Source organism: Topomyia yanbarensis, chromosome 1 (assembly GCF_030247195.1).
Source record: "Topomyia yanbarensis strain Yona2022 chromosome 1, ASM3024719v1, whole genome shotgun sequence".
NCBI classification, from domain to species: Eukaryota; Metazoa; Arthropoda; class Insecta; order Diptera; family Culicidae; genus Topomyia; species Topomyia yanbarensis.
Window position 1 is genome coordinate 206,217,829 of NC_080670.1, and position 24,988 is coordinate 206,242,816.

At 40.9% G+C, this 24,988-nt stretch overlaps 1 protein-coding gene across 4 annotated transcripts in view; it reads right to left on the reverse strand.

Moving 5' to 3' along the window:
• Window positions 1-6,879: 6,879 nt before the first annotated feature.
• Window positions 6,880-24,988, reverse strand: part of LOC131689481 (cytosolic purine 5'-nucleotidase) — a 66,662-nt gene continuing 48,553 nt past the window's right edge. For 2 of the 4 annotated variants that reach the window (XM_058974605.1, XM_058974587.1), the window contains 5 exons: window positions 15,819-16,106; window positions 15,490-15,763; window positions 9,369-10,070; window positions 9,082-9,306; window positions 6,880-9,021 (listed from right to left, as the gene is read on the reverse strand). In XM_058974605.1, the coding sequence (XP_058830588.1) occupies window positions 8,806-9,021; window positions 9,082-9,306; window positions 9,369-10,070; window positions 15,490-15,763; window positions 15,819-16,106 (1,705 nt within the window). In that variant the 3' untranslated portion in view covers window positions 6,880-8,805. Of the gene's footprint in view, window positions 9,022-9,081; window positions 9,307-9,368; window positions 10,071-15,489; window positions 15,764-15,818; window positions 16,107-23,746; window positions 24,673-24,988 lie in introns of those variants that run through there. The other 2 variants (XM_058974596.1, XM_058974614.1) reach the window with 2 other exon arrangements.

Consider the following 24,988-nt stretch of genomic DNA (forward strand, 5'->3'; position numbering starts at 1 on the left):
GTCGTTACTTACTACTAGCAAAGGCAATCTCTTTCATTTCTGATGGTTAGAAATTAGCATATAAAACGAAAAACAGAGTTTTAAAACACCCGACCGAAGCCAGCTGGTGGTTGGTTGGCCAATTTCATGCACTAAGCCGCAGATCTTGAACAGAAAAAATTGTGATTTTAGTCGGTTTCTATTAGTCAACCTTGCTGGAAAGTCGGAGACTACATTTCAGCATCGGGAGAGAGAAGGTGGTTATTAGGATTTAGCTGGCTCTGTGGACTGACTGTAATAATTAGTTTGTATAGCTTCGTGCTAGTAACGAGGGCCTATTGGAGCAAAAATCTTCCACGCGGAAATCATTTTCTTTGGAAAACAAACTAGCCTTTAACAGCGCTAACCAACCATTAACCATGAATTAAATTTTGAAATATTTTCTTTCATCAATTATGACTTTTATTTCCGACGGGTCGAACTTTGCATACACAAGGGAAAACCGCTGAATTTTAAATCATCTGACTGAAGCTCATTCCTGATTGGTTGCCGCTAATTTCATGCACCGAGCCGCAAATCTTGAACAGTTTTCGTTCGAAGCTCCACCTCTTTGACGATGGAAGTTGGCCGTTTTCGTTCGACGGCCACCCGATTTGGCTTCGAACGTAAATTGATCGGAATACAAAACCGTGAGTGGTATGCGAGTGCAGCATCATTCGTGTGTTACATTTGTGCTGGCTACACAACACATACGCTCGCTATGTATAGATTCGGTAAATTCCACTCGTTTCGTGTCGGTCTCCAGTTTCCTGTCGGCCGAATCCACCGTTTGCTGAGAAAAGGCTATTACATCAAGCGGAGTTTGGGATGTCCGTGGCGAACTGCTGCGCGAGATTGTACAGACCATAAAATCCCAAACCAAAAACAAATTACCCATTTCATGCGTCGTTTACCTGAGATTGAAAAGCTTAACACTACCGGTTCGCACTTCACGTGTTCAAGTATATTTCTGCGGGCATATCATCTACATCGCACATCTTCCGGACCCTTTTTGAAGGTTATTTTTCTCCGCTCTGGGTGAAGTTGAATTGACGAGAAACCGCAACGTACTTTGGCATGTAAACGACAGATGAAGGCGTCGAGCGTTCCAGTGGCCAATAAAACAACTGCTGCCAACAAGCTTAACAAAAAGATTGTTTCGTCATAATTAGCAGAACATAAAGGACCGTGCTATTTCGACTACATCACAGTGTATCACACAATTTTGAGTGCTTCTTCGTCAGTTGTTAGTCTCGATTAGTCTCTAATATAACATTGGTGACAGGCTGGTGGGTACAGGGCAAAGTTCCTCCGAGTGAATCGATAGGAAATGATACCCTTGGAGTTTAATATTCAGAGAAAATACGCAGTACCTTGTCTGATAAGATGGTTGTTTTCATATGAAGACCCATATTGAATTTTTAGTTGATCGGACTGCCGGTTATGGAGTTATGGGTCGAAGAGAGTGGTACTTGGGTTTACGGGAATAAATCACTTATGACCAATCAAAGCAGCTTTGACCATATTGGGCACCTATGACGGTTCTTGATGCCACAGGGGAATTTGCCAGTTCCTGAGCTAATGTCACACCCATTTCCCAGCAAATTTTTACAAACTTGATTTCAAATGAAAGATATAATAATTTCATTAATTGTTATTGAATTTCATTCAGTTCTGATTTTTGGTTCCGGAGTTACAGGTTGGTTATTGCGGTGACATGGGAATTCCTCATATAAACCGGTACAATCGTAATAGGTTAAAAATCCATTGAAATGAACATAAAATCACTTCGATTCACAGAATATATTGTCCACATTCGAAAATTCCAGAAGTCACGGGTCCGGGCATATTTCAGAACTAAAGACACTTCAGTGATGGCTGAATCAATTTTCATTAACCTAGACTCCAATGATATGCAGTTCGATATTGAACCCTCAATCTACCCCTACCCTTCCTCCCTCTCCAACCCCCTCTCACCACGCTCCTCCCATACCAACCACACACCTGCATTCTCTTCATCCACCTCGTATACCAAAATAAGCTAGGTGGTTCCCGACACATCCTCCCCCTCCCACTAATTATACCGCTTTCTTTTCCCCACCACCACGTATTTCAAAACATGTTAACATGAAAACAAAATATAACTCACAATATATTATGTTTGTTTCAAATATGCTTATCAGGCTATCCAGAGTTTGAAAACAAGTAAAACAATTACATATCTTTTTGCTTTGAGTATTCGTATACTCGGGAACTAATCATCCCACCGCATAAAAACATTCATTTCGTGGCCGCATTGCCTGCTTGTGGCGTATCCTAGACCTATATCTGTCCTTCTATCCAACTCCGTAATACCTATGGAAGCGTCGATGAGTCGGTGGCCTGCCTTAAGTAGGTATCAACATTTCCTACCCTATTCTAAGTGTCGGTGAAGATGGTCGTGGCTGCCGATTCTCATGCTATTGGTTTACTGAACAGTTTACATTGAACGTGTTTACGTGTGATGTCCTACGAAAATATTTTCCACTTTATGGTCGTCCAGATAACCCGAGCAACAGCGTTTGTTGACTAGCAGTTTCTGAAACATAATTTGTTGAGAAGAAACATACATCAACCATTATCAAACTGCGGCCATTACATGTTGCAAATGTTGCTTGGGAAGCTCAGGGTTGTGGATTCCCGTCTAAAGCAGGCAAATTATATTGCTGACGACAAGACTGTTATAAAAAGAACCACATCTACGTTCCCGATAGCAAATTTGAAATCGATGGTGTAGTCACCGATACAAGTTGACCTACTGGAGTAATAATGTAATAATGAGTTTATGGAAATAGTATTTTCATTGGTCTCATCAGAATCCACCACTAACTTAGAGCCTCGTCATTGAAATTGCAAGCGTTGTGGAAGAGAAATGTGCGGAAAAGCATGTAGCTTACGATCGAGAATGACACGTAGATCCTTGACGGATATGACTCGTTCGACGGATGCGGAACTCATCGACTATTCGAACACAATGGGAGAGTGTACTCATGCGAATGTGGTTGTGCTTCATTTCCGAATATTCACACTCATTCCGTTTACATCACTTCAGTCAATGATCCTTTCGATGTCCATTTCTAAATCCATAACGGTCTACCACGATAATTCCTTGCACAGGTTGTTCACAAAGAGCACAAAAAGAAGAGGTCCGAGATGACTCCCTTGAGGAACGCCCGATGACATGTGGAATGGATCTGAGAGTGTAGTTTCGAGTCGCACAGAAGCGCTACAGTTTGTGCGGTACGACGAGATACAACTAGTCAGCCAGTTCGGTAATCCCGTCCACCCGAGTTTTTCCACAGTAAGCTGATAAGGGACACGGTCGAAAGCTTTCAAAAAATCTATATACACCGCATCGATGTATAACAGTAACTAACAGTATACAGAAGGTAGCTTACGATTGGTCCCTGGCACAGTTTCCTTCCACCTCAGTGGGTGCCCATGTTTCTAACGCCGATATACTTTTTTCCCGGCTACTTCCAGCTCACCATATTGTTTCCGTTTCTGATGCGCAGCCGCTGCAAGCATTCAGTTTCTGGACTAGTTCTTCTCGTCAGTCACTTCAACCATTCCGTTGGTTTACACGTGTGGTATCGCCTGTTCCGGGAATGGCACTGTTTGAAGCCGCTCCTAACATGGAAAACAGACCTTCTTCGGTTTTTGCTGCACGGTAGATGATTTTAAATGATACATTCACTTAAATTGATTTGAAACAAAAAAACAAACTTCTATTAAGTTACTTCGCCTAAAACGTGTTACCTTTCTAATTACTGTAGAATGGTATGTTGTCATTATTGTTTGTGGTTACGCTAGTGCCCTTTTGCCACATACCTATATTCGTTGGTGAGAAATCGCGGTAATTGCTATTACTGTTGAAATTGATTGAAGCTTGCTCTACCGACCACAGCTATAAGGAACACATTTAACTGAGAATTTAGCGGTGAGAGCAAATTATGAAATGGGCTCGAACGGTGATTATAGCTATAGATGACTCAATGACTGAAAACAGAATCAAACACCAACTACTACTTAGGCATTCTAAATATTAGAAAGTAAGTGTTGATGTGGTACTTACTTAACGGTGGGACCGACTCAGTGACACCCCTATAAGAACCACGGATTGGGTAGTCAGGATAACAGTCGAAAAGAATTCGGGATTTTGAAATGGCGTCAAACATCGATTTCGGTCATTTCCTTGTCCATTCCGAAAATTTTGAATGTTCATACATAGCACTTTGTTTGACAGGAAGTCGCCATCTTGGATTTTGAAATGGTGTTAGACATCGATTTCCGTCATCTAACAGTTGATCTGGGAATACTTGTCTTCAAGAATTCGCTGGTTTCTCATGCAGACCTTGAGAGCAGGATGACCGAAAACCTCGAATGAAATCAATACTTCATTTGTCCTATTTCTACGAGCCTGATTGAGTATGTACCACATCCATAAGCTTACAAGAGATTTTTAATTTTACTTGTACATTTTGAAGCCTATATGCCGAGTCCTTGGATGATCATCCATAAAAATCCTTTCATCGCTCTAGTAACTCATTCCAGGGATTCGTTCGGGGGAAAAGATTTGTCGTCTTCAAGATAAACTATTTTGAAGAATTATCAATATCAAGATCAGGATACCGTCCAGAATAGTAGTAGGGCTAATTCGTAGCTGACCGTATTCCGAAAATTTTTAGACTAAATTCCAGTGTACGTCATTTAAAAATAAAACTTCAAATTGAAAATTTCTCTCAATAGTATTTTATTTTATTTATAAACTGTCGAAAAATATATTTACGGTGCATTTGTCTTCGATTTTACGCAGGCGAGATATTTTTTAATAAATTGTTTTAATTTAGGCATGCATTTACCGATATAAAAATATCTCCATCAACCGCTTTTGCTTTGTATGAATGGGACAGAGGTACTGAAACACGCTTCTCGGGAACGGCTAACCACACCAATACCGTCAGCTTGAATTACGATTTTCCCGTCCTAGTGGAGATAAATATGACAGCACTGTTGTTATTGTAATAGCCACCGTTTCCACTTAAATTATACTGCATAAATGTAAAGCACGATTCATCATCTAAGATGATGGAATTTTCATTCGCAAAGTGTTTACGGTGAAGTGTACCGGCGGCAAATTTGTATTTTTTGGAGTTGTTGCGATGACACTAGTAAAACACGGAATTTTGGTTTCAAAGCGCTACTAAAAATTGAAAAAATCGAGGAAAATATGAAAGCTCCTGTAGTTGCCTGGGGAATGATACGCAGAACTGTGCAAAATTTCAAGTCCATTGGTTCAGTAGATTTTGAGTTAAAATGAATTTAAAAAAATGCCCTTTTTATCGAATCAATCTTTTACCCCTCCCCTTATAGGCTGAATACAGGGACAGCAAACATGTTAATTGGTCTGACCGTATTCCCTGGGTTCTGGAAAGACTTGAAGACGTAGTACACCCAGCTGAGTTTGATGTCGGTATGGCGAATCCTGACGAGATGCCGAAATTTGAGTTACTTGAACGATTTGCCAGAATTACGAATCATCCCACCTTTGGCGATCTCGAGGCCACCACCCTTGTAACAATTAAGGTTTTATGGTAGTTTTATAGTCACTCTAAACTTAAATTGAACTTGAATCATGCTATAAAATTTCAATTGTTACTTGGGCAGTGTCGTCTAATCGCCCTGATGACAGCAGCTGAGCAGATCGACATTTCTCTACGTCAAACTTCGTAATCTCGTTCAATATTTACGCTCCTACTTAATTTCTTTTTATCTTATTTATCTATATTTGACAGATTATTTTTCCTCTCAATATAGCTAAGTTAGATTCATATTAACACTGAATTAATTCTTCATTTTATTTTCTGTTTCATATTTCTGAGCTTATGCGATGACAAGACCATCTCGGCCAAGAAAGCGCTGTGTAGACTTCCAGATTGTACGATATGGGGCCGCCACTCTGTTTCCTTGATTGCTCACATCTGGCGTTAGTGTAACTAAAATGAATAAATATATTAAGGATAGCAGGAATATGTTACATAGGAGTAAGGATAAGAAACGCTCTGTCGCTGTCCACTCAACAAGCAGTACATATAGCAATATATCGTTGGCCTACCTACTGCGTGAAGTTGTGATAAGTGAAGTGGACCATTTGCTAAGAGTGCAGATGGTGCTCAATCTGTCAGAGGTTAACACGAACGTTACTAATTCAGGCTCCTAGAATCAGGACGAAGAAGGAAGTTATTTCTTTATAGTTTATGCTGTAAACCGAGTAAATTCATACAACTAAGATGACTATTCACAGATCAACTTGTACATCAGTAGATGACGGAAACCGATGTCTGACGCCATTTCAAAATTCAAAGTGGTCACACGATCAAACATATTACATACAAATGTTCGTTCCATTCACAATAATACAGACCTGGTCACAATCGCGAAAATGCCTCCAGTTTCGGCCCAGTTTGATAACAAATAAATAAATAAAAACAAATTCATATACACTAGACAACTCTTCTAACACCGCACACGCAGAATAAAGTATTAGATTCGCAGCTCGCTCGAACATTCTGAAGTTCACGTCAAAATGCAAACGATCATATGGGTATACAAACGAATTTATGCACGCGAAATAACATATAGGCGACATACAAATGCCTACGCGATCAAACCTGTTGACATGCAAACGCTCGTGATATGCACAATAATACAAACCTGGTCACCAAGTTGATCAGAGACAACATCAAGCTGTATAAAAGCTCCAATTGGCTCGCTATGCAATGGCCCTTTCTTTGTTGTTCTATCTGATTGCAAATAGTCCCGTAACTCAACAACATTTGCTCTAACAGCGCTTTCTAATTGTATTGTTGTGTGATCACTGATTCAATTGTACGCATTTTCCGCCTACTGTTCGATTCATTGTTTTTGTTTTGTTATTACATATTTGTTATGTTCAGATTTTTTTTTCTGTTGTTAAAGGCAATTCTCAACACTTAACAAGTTAATTTTTCTCTGTATGTGTGTGTGGTGCTGCTGCTTACTGGTGCTTATAAATAATGCTCAATCTAATGTAATGCTTATGGGTTACAATGTTAGGAATTTATGTTACACAAACACAAAAAATAACTATACACATTTGTTGTCGGAATTCTTTTCTCTTTCCTTTTTTTCAAACTCGAATTTCTTCTGTTAAGGTCCTATACAAAACATACCTATATCCTATTTACTACTTATTACCTGTGACCGCATCGTTCTAAATAGAGGGCAAATCCGATTAGTGGTTATCGTTTTTTGTTAGCCGTGACTATGTCTAACCTTTCAGGGGATCCAGTTAAGAAAATGGCGACCGGCAAGTTGTGAGAAATTGAACGTCGATAAACTAACGTTGTACTGAATGTCTTTTGATTGAACATCGTAAATATCGAAAAAATTGATTTATATAACCATTATCGGAAGGGACGCTCTGATTGGGCGCCACTATTCGATGTGTGAGACACAGTCTGGGCACAAGTCCTGACATGTTTGCTTGGCAAATGACCGAACACCGGATCAGTAGCGATTTATTTTGTACTTGACATAACCGTAAAAACGGTCGAACTAAGCTGAGCTGCCTAACAGTCCATTAAATATTTGAGCTAACACCCCTTCACTATACGGTTATGCCCCTGACATTTTCCACCAATTATTTTTTGTAGTTTAAACTTCATCATCTCTTGTCTATACAGATTTCCGAGTTTATGGCGTTCTAGCAGATAACGATTATTTAATTTCCGATAATTGACGTAACTAGAAAACACAATTCGTGCTAACGTTCGTAAAGGTCATCAACAGATGCAAAAAAAGTTCTTCGAAGAGTTCATTTTTTATAGCATGTGGAAATTAGGCCTCCTTGTAATAGCTTCCGAAAGCTACCTTCTAATCTATATACTTGATTTGTTAACTGAACTGAAGATTTCTTCTAATTTAATTCCAAACTGCATTAGAATGTATTGACAGTATGTTGTGAACACTGAGCTACTGAACATAAATGACAACATTGCGTTGCTAGGCTACATCAATACACGATAGTAAGTAAACAGAAAATTAGAAATGTCAGAACTCAGCATCGATGATAGAAAAAATGAATTTTGTTAATATATTCGAAAGGTGAGCGAAATTAAATGCTAAATCTATCTAACATTTTTTATTGTAATAATAGAACAGGAAAAGGGTAAGCTGCCAGTAAAATGGTCATTCCCAACATGAAGAAGTAATTGATCAGTGGATTATATCTTACCAATTTAAGTGAAACCATGCCGGATTCTTTCTTCCACAACCATGAGATACAAAAATTCGAAAAAACGGACTGCAAGTTTGGACGCATGGTTTCGATAATCTCAAATATTTTAAAAGTACAACATAATTCTAGTTTTATGTATTCTAAAAATAAAAAATAGCAGTAGAATTCAATTTCAAGCGTCCGACGCGCTCGACTAGCTCGAAGTGTTTTTTTTTTTTTTTGACCCGCAACACAAATTAAAATCTCAAGAAAACCAGTACAAAATGTAAACACATAAAAGATCCACGGCTCCGTTAAGCTACCGCTATGAGCCGTGTCAAATAAACGAAATAAAAAAAACCAGCACAAAAATTGTCAATAAATACATCACCCGGAAATGCACGTAGATCTCGTCGCACCCCAACAGCCATAACTCAAGATCTACACATTCCTACCAACCGGCCACCGGCCCCTCTTTGACCCTGCATTCATTACTGCTGATCACCATTGGTAACCTCATCGGCGTTAGCCTCCCTTCTGGCAGCCGCTGCCCTTGCCTCCCGCTTCTGATCATCACTGTCCTCGTCCGAATAGTCCTCATCGTGGGTATGCGTCACCGAGCGAGGTGTCTCCGGTCGGGTATGCGGAACGGACACATTACTCCCGGCCGCAATTAGCAGACCGGCTGCTTCCTTCTCGTCGATGGCCTACGATTAGAACAGCGATTAAATCGCGGTTAGACTCACGGAAAAGTAAAAAATACTTACACTAACTTCCGCGAAGAGTTCCTCCGGCGGTTGCTCAACATTCGGCGTTCCGGGATTACGGGAACGAGTTCGCTGGATCATCGGAGCTTCCAGTGTGAACCGCTGCTCGTGAGCTACAGTCGATTCGTGAGGCAGCAACATTGCCGGTGCTCGGAACATGTACGAGAAAGGGTAGTACATCAGATTCATGATCGTTGCCGCGTACAGATCGGCGTACCGAACGACCTACCGTAGACGAAAAAATCGTCAAAATACAAAGCAATTTTGCATCACAAACAAACACTCACCTGACCGGAGAAGAACGTCTGCCGCGAACCGGACCGAAACAGCGATCCCATCATACCGTACGCCAGATCCATCTTGTGCGTCACATCCCGGATCGCCGTCCGAACCGACGAAATGTCCGGTTTCTCTTTGGCACTCGAATCCAAATTTTTATACAAATCACCCAGCTTCACGTCCAGCCGCTGCAGTTCGGCAAACAGCTGACACTTATCGGTCCACACGTGCAGCTCCTGCACCAGCTCCGGTATGATCAGGAATGTACGCCAGCCACGAATTTTCTTACTCTTCAGAATATCCCCGAAAATGTGATCCCCCACGTACAGCACATCCTTACCCTTGGCGCCGATCAGTTTGGTAAAAACGTCACACGAACCACCCGAGTAGACCTGATTGGCCTGCAGTGGTCCCATGTGGGTTCCCACACGGAGGGCCCCCGTTGTCGAATCTACCTGCCGAAGGATGGTTCCTTCGCCGAAGAACAGTGGCTTCCGGGCATCTACCACGATCGTGTCGAAGTAGGTCTTCCAATCGCGATGGGGATCCTCCGGTTTGGCACCGTGCGGAAAGTCGAACAGAAACGTCATGATGCGGTTGGTGAAGTTGTAGTCGCTGTTGGTTAGGAGAAATATTTTCGCACCCGATTCGCGGATTCGGGACAGGACCATCGGCAGACGTTCGTCCTTTTTGACGTATTCGTCGAGATTCTGAAAGGAAGGATGGAATTAATGGTTTTCTGTCAGGGCGTTCGTGATATAATAAAAAGTTGATTTTATACGAAGTTCTTAGTTATACAGAAGTCTGCGAGTGCAGTTCATTAAGGTTCTTGGTCGTCGTGGATCTCTCCGGAGTACAGATTTTGAGATCTAAAAGCGTAAAAAGTGAGGTGGCTCGTTGAATTGAATTTCATTCAGTATTCGCTGATTTTTAGATTAATCCAAGAACTTCCTGGAGTACAGGTCTTCAGATCTACATGAGTCAAAAAGTGTTCTTTCGTAATATTAAGAAGGTTTTACAAGTTCCTCGAATCTCATATTATAAAAATTAGGTAGGGAATGAGTGCCATAAATGTCCATGGTCTAAAAGTGCACAAATAAAATTGAAAATCTCTGAATTTTATGGATCTTACTCATTCAGGCTTCTAGAATCAGGACGACGAAGGCAGTGATTTCTTTGTAGTTTATGCTGTAAACCGAGCAACTCATACAACTAAGATAAGAATTCGTAGATCAACATGTACATCAGTAGATGACGGAAATCGATGTCTGACGCCATTTCAAAATCCAAGGTGGTGACTTCCTGCTGAGCAAAGTTTAGTATATGACCCTCCAATATGGACATTTTCACAATTGAGTTAACGTGGAGATGACCGAAATCGGTGTTTGACGCCATTTGAAAATTCTGAATCTTGAAGAGATCAGAGAGACTTCTACTGTACTGTACAGACAAAGTGACTGGGTTTTCCGTCCCATATAGTTAAAAGTAACAGTTACAGAAGAGTTGGAGGAGGAAGAAACCGTTCTTATGAATTGCCTAAGGCACAAAATAACGTGTTTTCAGCGAGCAGTACCAGCTCTGGAAGTCCTACTCCCGAACAGTTCGCGGCGCGCATGCTGTGTCAAAACATCTTCCCATCTTCAGAGCATAAATGTAGCCGATCGTCATCAGCTGCTACGAAAACACTGAAATAACTTACGAAATTACCAATACAGACACCTGAAGAGACTTGGGATTAGTTTGGCGGTACTACCACAAAGTGTCAATTTCGAAAGAACTGCCAAAATTGCTGGTAGCTCAGTCCGTAGAGCTCCAGCACAAAATCGGGATAAGCTCGACATATTCCTCTACCTCGGGATCATAATTAAAGAGTTACGCGATCATCTCCAAGTTACTGCACTGCAAGATCATCTCAGTAGTCTGACTCAGGATCTATCCAGTAAGCCACTGTCCGAATATAATCTAGACTGGTTGCGCTTCAAGTAGGATAAGTTGGTAACTCCTTCCAGAATTTTTACTGATTTTATGAACGAAATCGTCTCAGAAGTATCGGCTATGATCGACTGTAGTGATCCAGAAGCAAAAAAGGCAGAGTAAAGTCGAAAAACTTAAAGGAAAAAGAGCAGATCTTGTGCACACTCATTCCGCCCTAAACGTCTCTCCACATGTAGTCTATTCTGCGTCGGCTACCTAAACAAAAGGACGAATTTGAAGAATCAATTTCCGTTCGATCTGCGCTGAGCTAGACACCGTATGACCCAGATAAACCGACATCATTGGTAAAAGCGCTCGTGAACCACCACCATCAACTCGAGCAGTTAACAATCAAGAGTTACGCGAGATTCTCGGTGCATAATTTGTATTGGACGAGTTTTCTATGAGTAGATGACGAAAATTGATGTTTGACGCCATTTCAAAATCCAACCTTTACGATACGCATATTTCAACGCTCTGCTCTGAAAGAGCTGATCAACTGGTAGGTTCTAAGCGGATCGGGACCGTCGTGCAACTTTCCAGAAATCCGAGAATACAACAAAACGTTTTCCAGCAAATCGAGAGCAAATGGTACTACCACAAAGTGTCAAAAGCAGAGATGTGCGAGACGCAGACAAACAAGATTCCTCCATGGAACCTGAAAGTCACTGATTAGGGGGGCAAGAATTCATCTACCGAGCACCGGAAACGTAAGTTACAGCAAGTCTTGCCTGTGTGGTAGAAGCTAAAGGGAAAGCATGGATCCGGGATGCAATAGAACAATCGATTATATCCAACGACGTGTCAGGTATTAAAATGTTTCAGACCGAACTTATACTAGAAAATATTTCAACCTTAAACTGAGATAAAGATTCTATTATAAAGATTTGTAAATACTAAGATCCGAACAGGGTTGACGAGTAGATGATGGAAATCGATGTTTCACGCCATTTCAAAATCCATTCCTTTACGATAATGGATATTTTAGAAGTGGGCATGACGATCAGTAGACGACGGAAATCGATGTTTGACGACATCTTTTACGAGCTTTCGAAGAGAGAGAGAGGAGGTTTTGGACATAACGCTTTGCTTTGAAAGAGCATCGCATGAGCTGGCCAATTAATAGGTTCTAAGCGGAAGTGAACCATCACTATCTAATCATACATTAATATTTTTCGAAAACCTTGATAACATTCTAAATGTGGTGATATATCGTAATCCCGAATCTAAAATGGTTAGCGAGAAAAGTAACAGAAGGAACATGGTTTGACAACTCTGCGTTGACATTAGAGATTTTATTATTTGTCATAACTCACATAACTTAGTAAACGACAAAATCTATGTTTCGTTCTTAGACCTTCAGACACCTCTGCGTTATTAGTTGTCTTAGAAGATGAACTGGTTGAAGATAGAAGGGTTTAAAGCTGAGTGGGATGTTTACCTCGATACGAATCCGGCAGGTACTAGTCTTACGCTTGATGATTCTTCTATAAGCAGTTCCGACTTATCCTTACACGTACCCATAATAGGATCAATGATGTGAGGTCCTTGAATGAAAGGACGTCTGGTTCCATATAAAAATTCGAGGTGGCGAACGCTTGGGTAAAATTCTGTTTGGGTACGAAATTGGGTTTATAAGTAGATGACGGAAATCGATGTTTGACGCCATTTTAAAATCCATTTCTTTACGATACGGATATTTTAGAAGCGGGCTTAACGATCAGTAGATGCTGGAAATCGATACCTGGCGACAACTTTTGCGAGGTTTCGAAGAGAGAGGGAGGTGTTTGATATAACGCCTTGCTCTGAAACAGCATCGCATGAGTGGGCCAATTGGTAGGTGGTTCCAAGCGGAGCTGGACGATCACTATCTTATCACAAATTAATAGTGGTTAGTGAGGCCAACTGGTTTTTAAGTTCATCTGCGTAGTTAGTTGCCTTCGAAGATGAATTGGTTGAAGATCGAAGGTGATAACAGCTGAGTGGGATGTCGAACTCGATACTTCCGACAGGTACTTGTCTTGCGCTTGACAATTCTTCTATAAGCAATTTCGACAGGAATGTTTGCGATGAACGTCCTGCTTCTTATCCTCTTTGAAAACGTTGTAACTGATGATTGTTTCCGGCATTGATAACGTTTCGTAACTTTGGCCCTGGAAACAGGGACATCTACACCATACTGCCTTGCATTTTTCGTAGTACAGTGACCCATTATTGGATCAATGACGTCAGATCCTTGAGTGAGAGCACATAAATCGATGTCTGATGCCGTCTCAAAATTCAAAATAGCGACCGCTTGTGGAATGGGGTTGGTAGGTGAACGACGGAAATCGATGTTCGACGCCAATTCGAACCTCCAAAACTTTGGGAACGGGTTGATGAAAAAATGATGGAAATCAATTCCTAAAGAAATATTAGTATCCAAGATGGCGACATTCGGTTCTAAAAATTCACTATAAATCTAATGGCATTTTTGTTTTTGATGTTGCACAACACCGTATAATAAACAAAATGTTGTAACAATACGTGCGAAAATAAACGGAAACGGATTTTGTAATGCTTATAGCATCGATCGAACTAATTTGTTTGGGAGCTCTTTCTAACTGTAGTACTTTGTTCGTTTCAAGTGTTTCTCTATTTGCTTCTTCGTTGGCGGTGCTGCTGGTTGTTGATTTGGAGGCGCTAGGTGCAATCGTTGCTACTTTGCTGACGGATGCTGATACTTGGCTTCGAGATAGAAAAACGAATCAGTTATTGGTTGGCCGTCTGGATGCGTATGTCGAAGGTTGTTTTTTCGTGTTGATTGCAGTTGCTTGATTTTTTTTTCTTAGCGACATTAACGCATGACTTTCGGTAAAATGTTTTTGGGTTACAGACCTGCCTCATAGGGTATTATTTTCTTAACGTTAGCGTACTCCTCTCCTTTGGCTTCTAGAGACAGATAGGAAGCAATGCCTGGTAAAAAGTTACTCCAAGTATCCTTAATAGCGGATTACACTTCTCCGTAGTTCGACATGAATTTTCCAATGTGGTCTAACATAGAGTGCAGTGCTAGATCGTGTGACGGTACTTCGTTTCTATCGTCAACCAGTGATGTTGGTTTTAAAGTTGTCCTTCCTGGTAGCTATAATGGACCGATTTTAAGCCTATGCTCTGTGCGAGATGAGAAGGTAGACTGGCTAGGATGCTTACTATAACTATTGATTTCAAAACTAAGCTAGAGAGAGCATCGGAAATATCATGAAATCATACAGGATTCGTATCCTTTTTGGCGTAGATCTGTAACCATCGTTCCTGGTTGGACCATATTTGGTCTAACTTAAATAATTACACAAAGTGGTTTTAGCACAGAGGGCTAATCAGCATTTTAATGCACAGCAACCGTGATCAAGCATTTTCATGATACAGCAACAATTCAGCCGTATATTTTGTCAGACTTCTGAATAGCATTTAAAACGACTTAAATGCGTATTAGATAGCTGTTAAGGAGCATTTGCCAGGCTTATTGACTATGCTGACTCTTGTAAAAAAAATTCGACTCATCAGCGTTGTGTCTGCTTCTGTTGAATAGATCTGAGCAAAAATTGCGCAATCTGCCAAGCTAGCAGGGAAAAAAAGTTCTTGCATATCGCTTGATAAGATTTCTTTCTGCAGCTCAATAAACCTCACTATAATTTCGAGTTGGACCAAGTCCTCCTAACGATGACTCAAAAAGTTTGGCCAAAACGAAATGGCGTCAAACATCGGTTTTCGTCATCTAATCGTCAACCTTATTTCAAAAATACCAATAAAAATGAGTTATAAAAAGTTTTCCTGAAGTAAGGGAGTATGCATAGACCAACATGTTACTTATTTTACTTAAAGATCTTCCTGTACTCCCTGGAGTTTTCGAATTACTGAAATAAACGTCAATAGAACACACAGTATCATTAAAGTCAGTACTACAAGCCTTTGTGCGGAAGAACCGCTTCCATAATCGATATGGTTACGATTGTGAATCTTAAAACATACTCAAGTAAGTTCTTGGATTATCCAGTACATGTGTTAATACGACTTGCCTATTTAGAAAGTTAAAAATGAAAAAGTAACCATTGGCACCGGTTCGTCAACGAGAAAACATTGAAAGACAAAAAACAAAATATGCCACCAACCCACCTCCAGTGTTTTCTTCTTCAAATCACCGTACAGATGCACCCAATCGACCGCACCCCGCACATCCTGGAAGATCGATTTGAAGGACATAAACAGTTCACCGTACTTGACGCCAGTTTTGTCCACCTGTTCCGCGTACTGGGGCGAATTGGTAAAAAAGTCCACCATACAAGCCAGCAGATAAGTCTCCGGCAAATTGAACAGCGTATTCAACACGTACACCCGACTCTCGTCCAGCTGAAGAAATTTGTTCGGATACAGCTCGTACACCTGGGAACTGAAATTGAATTGCAATTGTTAGAGCTGATTTTATTTATTTTTCACAAACTTACTGTTTCAAAAACTCGAAGCCATGCACGCACACCAGAATGTTTCCATAGCTATCAACCTTCAGCAGATTACCGTACAGCGAATCGAACCAGAGACCTCGCACCGGAAAGGACGGATCGTACTCGAACTGTTGAATTTCCACCGGGTAGCCTAGGTTGACCAGGCGTTCCTTGACCAGATGAAAACCGAGCTGTTCGTACTGGGGCGATTTGTACTCCGCGATTGTGTAGTCCATGTCGAATCCATAGAACTTGATGTTCTCCAGATGGAGTGAGCGGTTGACGAAGATTCTGCGGAGTAGGCGGTGGAAAAAAAAAGAAATTGACATTTAGTTTTGTGTGTGTTTTTTTTGAAACAAAATCATATATAAATTCGTTGGTAAAATTCAAGTGAAAAGAGGCACAACCACTTCCAGAAATGACGGCAATTAGCTTATTTAAGCCGATCCGTGAAAGGAAAATCGTTTCTGAGAAATTTTCTAGAAACCTCCATTAGCAGCTTTTCCTTTTGATATTAGCTACAGTAAGTGGAACTGAAACTCACGATAGAGATTTAATTCCGACAGGGCACCCCACCATCAAAACAGGCAAGTATCCGAGTTCCTTTGCCCCGGTGAAATGAGCCCATTACTTAGATCATTTAGTAGGAAACTGTTAAGATGTGAGACGAATTTTCCAAGAATTAAGTTATTGCCTGTTTTGTGTCGTTTCCGTCAGGTATGGATGGATTGTTTAGGTTATTGAATCGTTTTCAAACTGGTGAGTTATTCGTCGGTTGTGTTTTAACTTGTACCATTTGAGCAAGTTGAGATGTCAATGACAGTACTTTTCACATTTAGGCACTCAAAATGTCACACGGAAAACAAAACAATGAACAGTTGCCAAGTTCTTTTACCTTTATCGCACACACACAATTACAATCAATATGGAGCGGTGATATGAGTGAAGAAGTCTCAAACAACACTTTACTTGATGATGGATGGCATATGATTCCAGCAAACTGCTATATGATAGCAGGCCGTGCATCGCGAAGCGAAAAGGTTAAAGTTCAGACACGCGGTAAGCGATCGGTTAAGAGGTTATTGAGATATCTGACATTTTGACCGCGCACACTGAGATCTCGTGTTTAATTCAGAATGGTTTGTTTGAAAATTGTAATATAAATAAATCTGAGTCATGGCTTTGCCAAGCTGTTTGATACCTGATGACGCCTACTGCGAGTACAATTTCGAATTTCGATTATATTGAATCGGAGATGGTTGAGTCCTGTTCAATGTAAGCGGGTTCAACTGGCACTCTGACGAGCGTTATCGTTTGAAATTAGAATTTACAGTTCGAATTTGTTCCAGTAAAACTGCTTCACTCTCAAGCAGGAGTATTTCTTGAGTAAATTTTCAAACGGACGTATATAACAATGAGAGCCTGTCTTTGTTCACCTTGTGTATTGATTATTGGGATGCCATTATAATTTTCCAGTACATATCAAATGTCAATCTAGTGTGAAAAGAAATGATACTTGTATCATCAGAAAATGTGAAATACCTTCTGGCCTCGCGAGCGACATCCTGCTCATTGCAGTCGATCGCAGAGCAGTGGAAGAGGCGCTTATGGCTTTCAAAAGAAAGGTTGCGCAAATCAAGAGAACGAGGCAGTTCGAGGACATCAGGTTTCCAAATTATTGGAAAAAAAGCACGTTCAATTAAAATATGAAAAACTTATGGGACAGCGGTAGCTAAAATTTGCTGTTACTAGTCGTATGATATTATTAACCAAAAGTGGGACAATCCGGGAATTTTAAAAAGCCTTTTCAAACAATTTTAAACAAGCTTCGACTTTTGAGGCGTTTTTTATTCTTTTATAAATTTTGTTTTAACCGTCTGTAAAGACTATTTAGATAACAAAAATATTTGTCAAATGCCATTTCATAATACAAGCTGACAACTTCCGGTTGAATAGAATTACTTGTGACCTATCAATATGGATATCTTCAGAAAGAGGTTGACCGGTAGATGACAAAAATCGATGCCTGACGCCATTTTAAAATTCTAGACCGCACCAGTTAACTATAAAGAAATCACTGGTTGTCTATGTAGCCCTTCAGATGAGGATTCCAGAAAGTGTTTGGATGATCACTTCGTGCCAAGTGTTTAGTTCTCAAATGATAAGGCCGATGCCAACCATCTTTCTGTGCGAATTCCGACGATTATTTTCCGAGATTTGTCTTCCGTAATTACTGTCTCTTTCTTAGTATTGTTGAGGTTTCCACCTTGCGCCGAGCTCTAAAAATGCATAAATAAAAAACGCGGCTCGGCACAATAGATGCCGAACAGGATTCGACATCAAAAACTCCCCGTTAAAAATCATTCATTGAAGTGCTCTAAAGATTTTGGAAGAATTGACGCAGAAATGTGGCCGGGGCTGATATCTGGAAAGTTCGCCCGGATAAACTCGAAGTTTTTTGATATTCAATATAAAGGCCGTAAATGACGTTAGTGGCGGCAAATCTTCTATGAAGGATTACCGCGTCTACATGGCCGCTCACAAAGTTGAGATTGACGGTGTGATCACCGATTAGGGTTAGTCATATGGAGATCCACTAAAGCACCGAAATGCTAGTCCCTCAATACTTGTGTAATATTCTGAAATGCTATTGTTGACACATATTCGGGGTCAGGGTGGAAGTGAAACTATGATTACCGGTGCGGAACCATCTTTCTGAGCGAATTCCGACGATTATTTTCGGAGATGTCTTTTAATCTACTATTTCTTCCATAATCACTGTCTCTTTCTTTGTATTGTTGAGGTTTTTACTTTGCGCGGGGCTCTAAAAATGCAAAAATAAAAAAAACGTGGTTTGGTAAAAAACCTGTCGAACAAGATTCAATATCAAAGAGTCCACCTCCCCGTTAAAAATCATATTCATTGAAGTACTCTAAAGATTTTGGAAGAACTGACGCAGAAGTGTGGCCGTGGCTGATATGTGGAAAGTTCGCCCAGGTAAGCTCCAAGTTTTTTGATAATCAGTATAAAGCAAGCAAATGGCGTTAGTGGCGGAAAATCTTCTATGAAGGTTTACCGTGTCTACATGTCCGCTTACAAAGTTGAGATCGACGGTGTGGTATCCGATTAGAGTTAGGCATATGAGGATCCACTGAAGCATCGAAATGGTAGTCTCTCAATACTTGTGGTGAAATTTTCTGAAATGCTATTTTTGACACATATTCGAATCAGGGTCATGGTGGGAGTAAAACTTGGTTCTACCCTTGGTATGGCACTTATGTACAATGGCGTTCTAACGCTAAAGCTGCCTATAGGAGTCAAGATAGCGGAAAACGTCGTTAACAGCCGGAAACTGAAGGAGATGAAACGGCAGACAATGGAGACCAACACAATCAAAATCAGGACTACTACGTTCCAGTTACACCAGAAAACGGAGATGATGCTGGTCAACAATTGCAAAAAGGTTCAGAAGCACCAGATCGCCGTTAGATGCTACCAATAACGATTGTCTAAACTTCAATGCTCCCGTTGTTTATGCCTTTGTTAAGAAGGTAACCAACGCGTTGGTTCAAATTATGCCGAAGCCTCAGATTCGAGGGGGTGCGATGCGAGTTGCCGGCTCTAAGCTCAGAAAATGTCGTACAAGAGTTGTTTAAAGAAGAACGGATGTGGAATACCGTCAGTACAGCATTCGCGCTGGTACTAGTGGAGTTACAGAGAAGTTTGAGAATGAATCACATGAATTCACATGTCACCAGAGCTGACAGTTCGAATAAGCCTAACCCATCGGTCACCCCGAGAAGTAGGTTAGATCTACCGCCGGGGACTATTTCGAGTAGCTCGCATCAAAGCCCCGATAACGGGTTGTAAATAAGCAGAGTCAGTCGGAGTACGGTGGTTTTTCGAGTAGTTCGCGACAAACCTGATAGCTAAAAGGCTCACGAAAACGGGCATCGGTATCGCGAGAAATACCGCCCCGAGGGAACTCTCAGTCAGAGTAGGGATTCACTGCCAGTGACACTCCGAGTAGATTTTCGGAACCTAACAGCTCTAATACGCAGAGGATCTAAACGGGGTGGAGTTGTTGGAAGGTAGCAGTGAACATGGCATATGAAGGGGAGATTAGTTGTTTGTGAAGGAATGCAAACCGCAACTGGCACCCCCTACCTTATTGTGATATGCGTGGTGGCTGAAGGGAAATGGGGGTGTAAGAGGGGACGGTTTCGCTTATTGTTTTGTTTTTGGATTTTTGTTTATTTGTTTTTGTTTTATTTCTTTGCTCCATGTTTTTATTTTTTGTTTTGTTTTCTCTTTGTTCCTTGTTTTGTGTTTGTTTCTTGTTCACTGTTTTCTTTTTGTTTTTCGTTTTTGCGTATTTCTTGTAGCTATTTTTTTTATTTATGGTCCTACTCGTTCGTTTTTCTTTTGTACTTAGTGTTTTAGTGATATGGTAATTATTTATTATTATTTTTTATATAAATATTTTAACCTCATGGGTTTTTTTCGGAAATAATATGCATTTCAGATTGATGAAATTCAAACAAAAATATGCACAAAAATTATTACGTTCGTCTATCCTGGGTGCACTACTTGCTGTTTCGCGTGATCTTTTTCGGAGAGGGGGGGGGGTGGGTAAATTCATTTTACCGTCTGCTGCTGTCCACCCTCTTCCTCGCTCTCGTATACGTCCATGTCGTTGTCGCTAGAGCAGTTTGGATGTTCACTGTTGGCTGTTTTTTTATGTTTATTGTGTTTCTAGTCTACCTTGGTGTATCCGTCTTCGTTTTTGGTTATTCCTTCGGATAGGTGTACTGGATGTTTGCTTAGGGTTATGGGGATTATCTTTTGGCCATTTGGCTGTGGTTTAGCAGTGAAAAGCTGTCGGTGTGTAGGTTGTTTTTCCTCGGCAGTTTTAGTTAGCACATGGTTTACCGTAATGTGCCGTCAGGTTACAGAACTTGCACGTGGCCGTCTACCCACCATATGTACATAGTTTTCTTTGAATATAGGTGATAGCTTGAGCAGATTTGCATTCAAAGGTCAAGTAAGATGGTATAGGTTGGTGCAGCTGCATTCTAACCACATGAATCCCGTTGAGGACACCGGGGAAAAAGTTTCTCCATGTGTCATTAGTAACCGATTCCACTATTACGTATTTCGACATGGATTTTTAATGCTCTCGGAGATAGTGCGCGATGCCAAACCATGAAGGCGAAATTCAGTAATATTCTTGTCGATATAAACGGGGATCACGGCTTTAAAATTGTCATATTTGACGTCGTGTCACATGTTATTCATCACAGCAAAGAATTCTGCATCGGATAGCGCCTTAAACGTTAACAGTACCACATTTTTTGTATGATGTAGTTGCAGGTGAGTCACTAACGTAAGGTCAAGGTCGATTTTCATCTTTAACAACTGTTCTACCTGGCGCACTGTAGCTCTTCTTCGAGTTTGCGTGAGGTCGATCACGACCGTAGATTCGGTTAGTGGGCGTACTTTATTTTCAGATTTACTCATCTTGCTTACCGGAGGGCAACGACGCTTTTCTGTTACTGGCGTGTAGGAGTAACGAAGCGACGTGAGTAAAATTTGTCTGTTTGCTTTGCTGTGAACGAGCGGTATATTTTAAGCTTCTGGTCTGTTCGAGATCAGGGGCTTGACTGATCTATGATTGTTTTCTGTTATTTGCACTTTTTTGCTTTATTTTGCTTTGGTTCATATTGCTTGTTTCCTTTAATTTTGGTGTTGAGTCTTCAGCGTGGTTTTTTTGTTTTTTATTTTCCCTTTTTTGTTTTAAGATTATTTTATTTTGTTTTTGGTTTAAGATTATTTTGTTTGTTTTTCACCCTCGGCCCTAGCTGCCCATAAAGGGATAAAAAAATTAAAAAAAAAGATTATTTTGTTTGTTTTTATTTTATATCTTTTATTACATTACTTCTTCTTTTGTTTTTCAATGGCTTAAGTTTTCGGCGTTTTGCTTTTTAATTTTTTTTCTGTTTTGCGTTTTTTTATTTCTTGCTTGATTATTTTGTTGTTTTTCGTTTTTATGTTTTGTGATTCTTGTTTTCTGACACGTGCATTTCACGGGCAATATCAAGATTAACCTTCCAATGACAAAATACTATTTCAAGTTGTGAAGCAAACCATTATATAGAGAGATGTCCCAATGGGTGGGGAGATGAGCCCGCCCATTTTCCACGCATTGTTACGATAGGGAACTGGCATTCCCACTCTCCCCATCCAATACGTTTCGAAGGGTGCTCAGACGGTTCCTCCTCTTTTCCAATAAAGATGTGATAAACTTGCTGCCAGCTAAACGATATGTCCAACCTAACACGAAAGTGGAGCCAGTTAGACACTAAATCCAAACAGTTCACATAACGTGTGTGAACGCCTAAAACTGCTTGGCTGGTACCAAGTGATGTCTCGGTTAACCAAGCACAGAAGATCTAGGTCGCTGACGAGTGTAGGTAAAGGAACTGTCTTTTGGCACGAGAGCCACATGCTGGCGAGTATGCAACCTTCATTTTTTTCCTAGAGTTTAAGAAAAAATGAAGGTTGCATACTTTCCTTAACGACGGTAGAAATATCAAAAAAAGTCATTGGTTTGGCAAGCAGTTTGTACCTGCGTACTGAAAACCGAATATTCGATAAATCTTTCAGACAGGATTTTTAAACATTTTTTTAACTATTTAATCTATTTAACTATCTGACAATCGCGTTAGGCGACAATCTGTAGCTCTAAATCGATTTCATTTGCACTTTGTACATTGCGCGACTTCCAGACGGATCAAGGTTTAACTGAGAAAGCCTCGGAAAGTGACCAGCTATGAAAACGAAAAAAGCAGTTTTTCTACAGCGCTGGCAAAATCTTCATGAACATCGATCAACAGTATTCTAACAATGTCTCGAACATATTGCTGGATATTCATCGAGATTGTGTTGACTGTTGTGAAAAAGCTGCTTTTTTCATTTTCACAGATAACCACTTTTCGAGGCTTTCTCAGTTGAACCTGAAAGCTAATTCACCCGTTGGGTTAGGCAGAGTAGTGAAATCACCTGTAAATAGATTGTTCGAAAATTGTTCCGAAATCCCGTGAAAAATTTATCGATAACTTCGGTTAATGTTTTTGCAGTACCCTAATTCTCAACCTTTCATGACAGAAATCGGTATTCCAAAATTACATCTGAACTGCTACTAGAAATTCATTATTTTTGACCCACCAAAATTCAGCGTACTAAAATAATGCAAAAAAATCGTATTTGAGCCGTTACGTTGATATTCTACTTCACGAACAGAGGGACGGCTCTTGCAATGTTGTAAATCAACTTCTGCTGTATCGATTTTCAGAAAGTGTGTACTTAAGTTTGGATTTCGTGGCAGAAATTGAAATTACCGCGGAGTATTGAAATTTGAAAACAATAACACTTAAACAAAACAGTTTAAGAAAAAATTGACACGAAACTCCATTCACTTCTATTCTAAACAAACGCCTACTAATGTCGTTTTTCATTGAAAAACACTGGGGCGGTGGATTGCACTGGTTTTGCACTTTCTAGCAGAAGTGGGAATGAAACACGTCTAGTGGCCTGCTCTTCTGCTAGAAAATGCAACACCAGTGCAATCCACCGCTCCGGGGTTTTTCAATGAAAAACCCCATAAGTGTCTACTATGTAAACTGCTCCGCTCCTAATACAATTTTCACTGCGATGTTTATTACAACCCAAACGACTCAATCCAAACACCAGAAATTTCATTGCACCACTCAAACCAGTTCATCCATTCACCATTCAGCTACATAAATCCCAGACATGCAACATTTCACCCCCGAGCAGCTTTTACGACAACACTAGCAGCAGCGAAGCACAACCGTAAAAACCAGCTTATCGAAACCGGTCCCATAAAACGAAAAAAAAACCGAACTCACTCTCGGGGCGCCGGAAGCAGCTCATAGATGCACCAGTCGTCCTCGAAGCTGGAACAGGACGTCACCGAGGGACAACCGCCGGACAACAGTAGGGCAGAGGAAGCCCGTCGTTGCTGTGCTGCAACAATATCGGCACCACTTTTTCTCCGATAGCGTTCGACCAGCGTTGACGACGAAGAGGTTGACGCTCTTCTGTTGGACCCGGCTGTCGGTTCGAACTCGGGACGGGACATCATCACTCGCGATTTGAGATTTCGACTATTTAACGACAGTTGTTATCATTACTTCTTTTTTTAGAACCGATTGCCACTTAATTCCATCACAGACTGACTGACTGACTGACGCTGTTAAAAAAATCGATTTAATTTCACAATCTCGAACGCTTTCGCCCCGTCGTCGTCGTCGGTGAGACGTCGGTTATGCAATATAACCGCTTTCGATATCACGTCTCAGCCAGCCCCGTGTATGAAATTCCAGTCTTATAACACACACGCGAATAACAAAATTTTCTCACCCCGAATGATGCGGTATTTTCCCCCCCGTTTGTTGTTTTCACCACCAAAGTCAGCTGCTCCTGTGTGGCCTCTGAACGAACGGCCTTGGACTTGGCTTGCCCGGGGAGCGCACTAATTCTAGGTCACAATCCGCAATCCATGATGATGGGAGCCGGGGGCTAATGTATTCCTTTCTTATTCCACGAAAAACAGCAAACTTCTCATATTACTATGTACAACTAACTGCAGCACTGTTTTCACACACTGAGAACCCGATTGTCGCTCGCGCGTTGCCGCAATCTGCCAAAAACGTCAGACAGAGTGATTCATATCGCTTTCTGTTTGTTTTGTTTGTTTTTCGCACACAGTAGGCTGCTGCAGCTGGTTGGTGGCTTTCACCAACTCTCGTCCGGCACCGACGGCGATAGACTGGTCGACAGCTTCCAAAAGTCGTAACATAAATGGTTTCGTGGGTCGATGTTTCTCGCGCGCGCGGGAGATAGATGCTTGCAAGTAAGCTGTAGTAGGTATGTGGCAATTTATCATGTTGTGGAGGAATGTTCTAATTTATCCCCCGTCATTTACGATTGGACGCCCTCGTACACGGGCTTATCGTGTTTCATGGAGCGACATTTGACAGATATTTTTTGGATCGCTGCCGAATGTTTTCACGTGCGGGGTATTTCACCGACTGCCGCACTGTCAAACGGGTGTAGGGTTGTTGCACGAAGTTAATGAGGTCCTAACA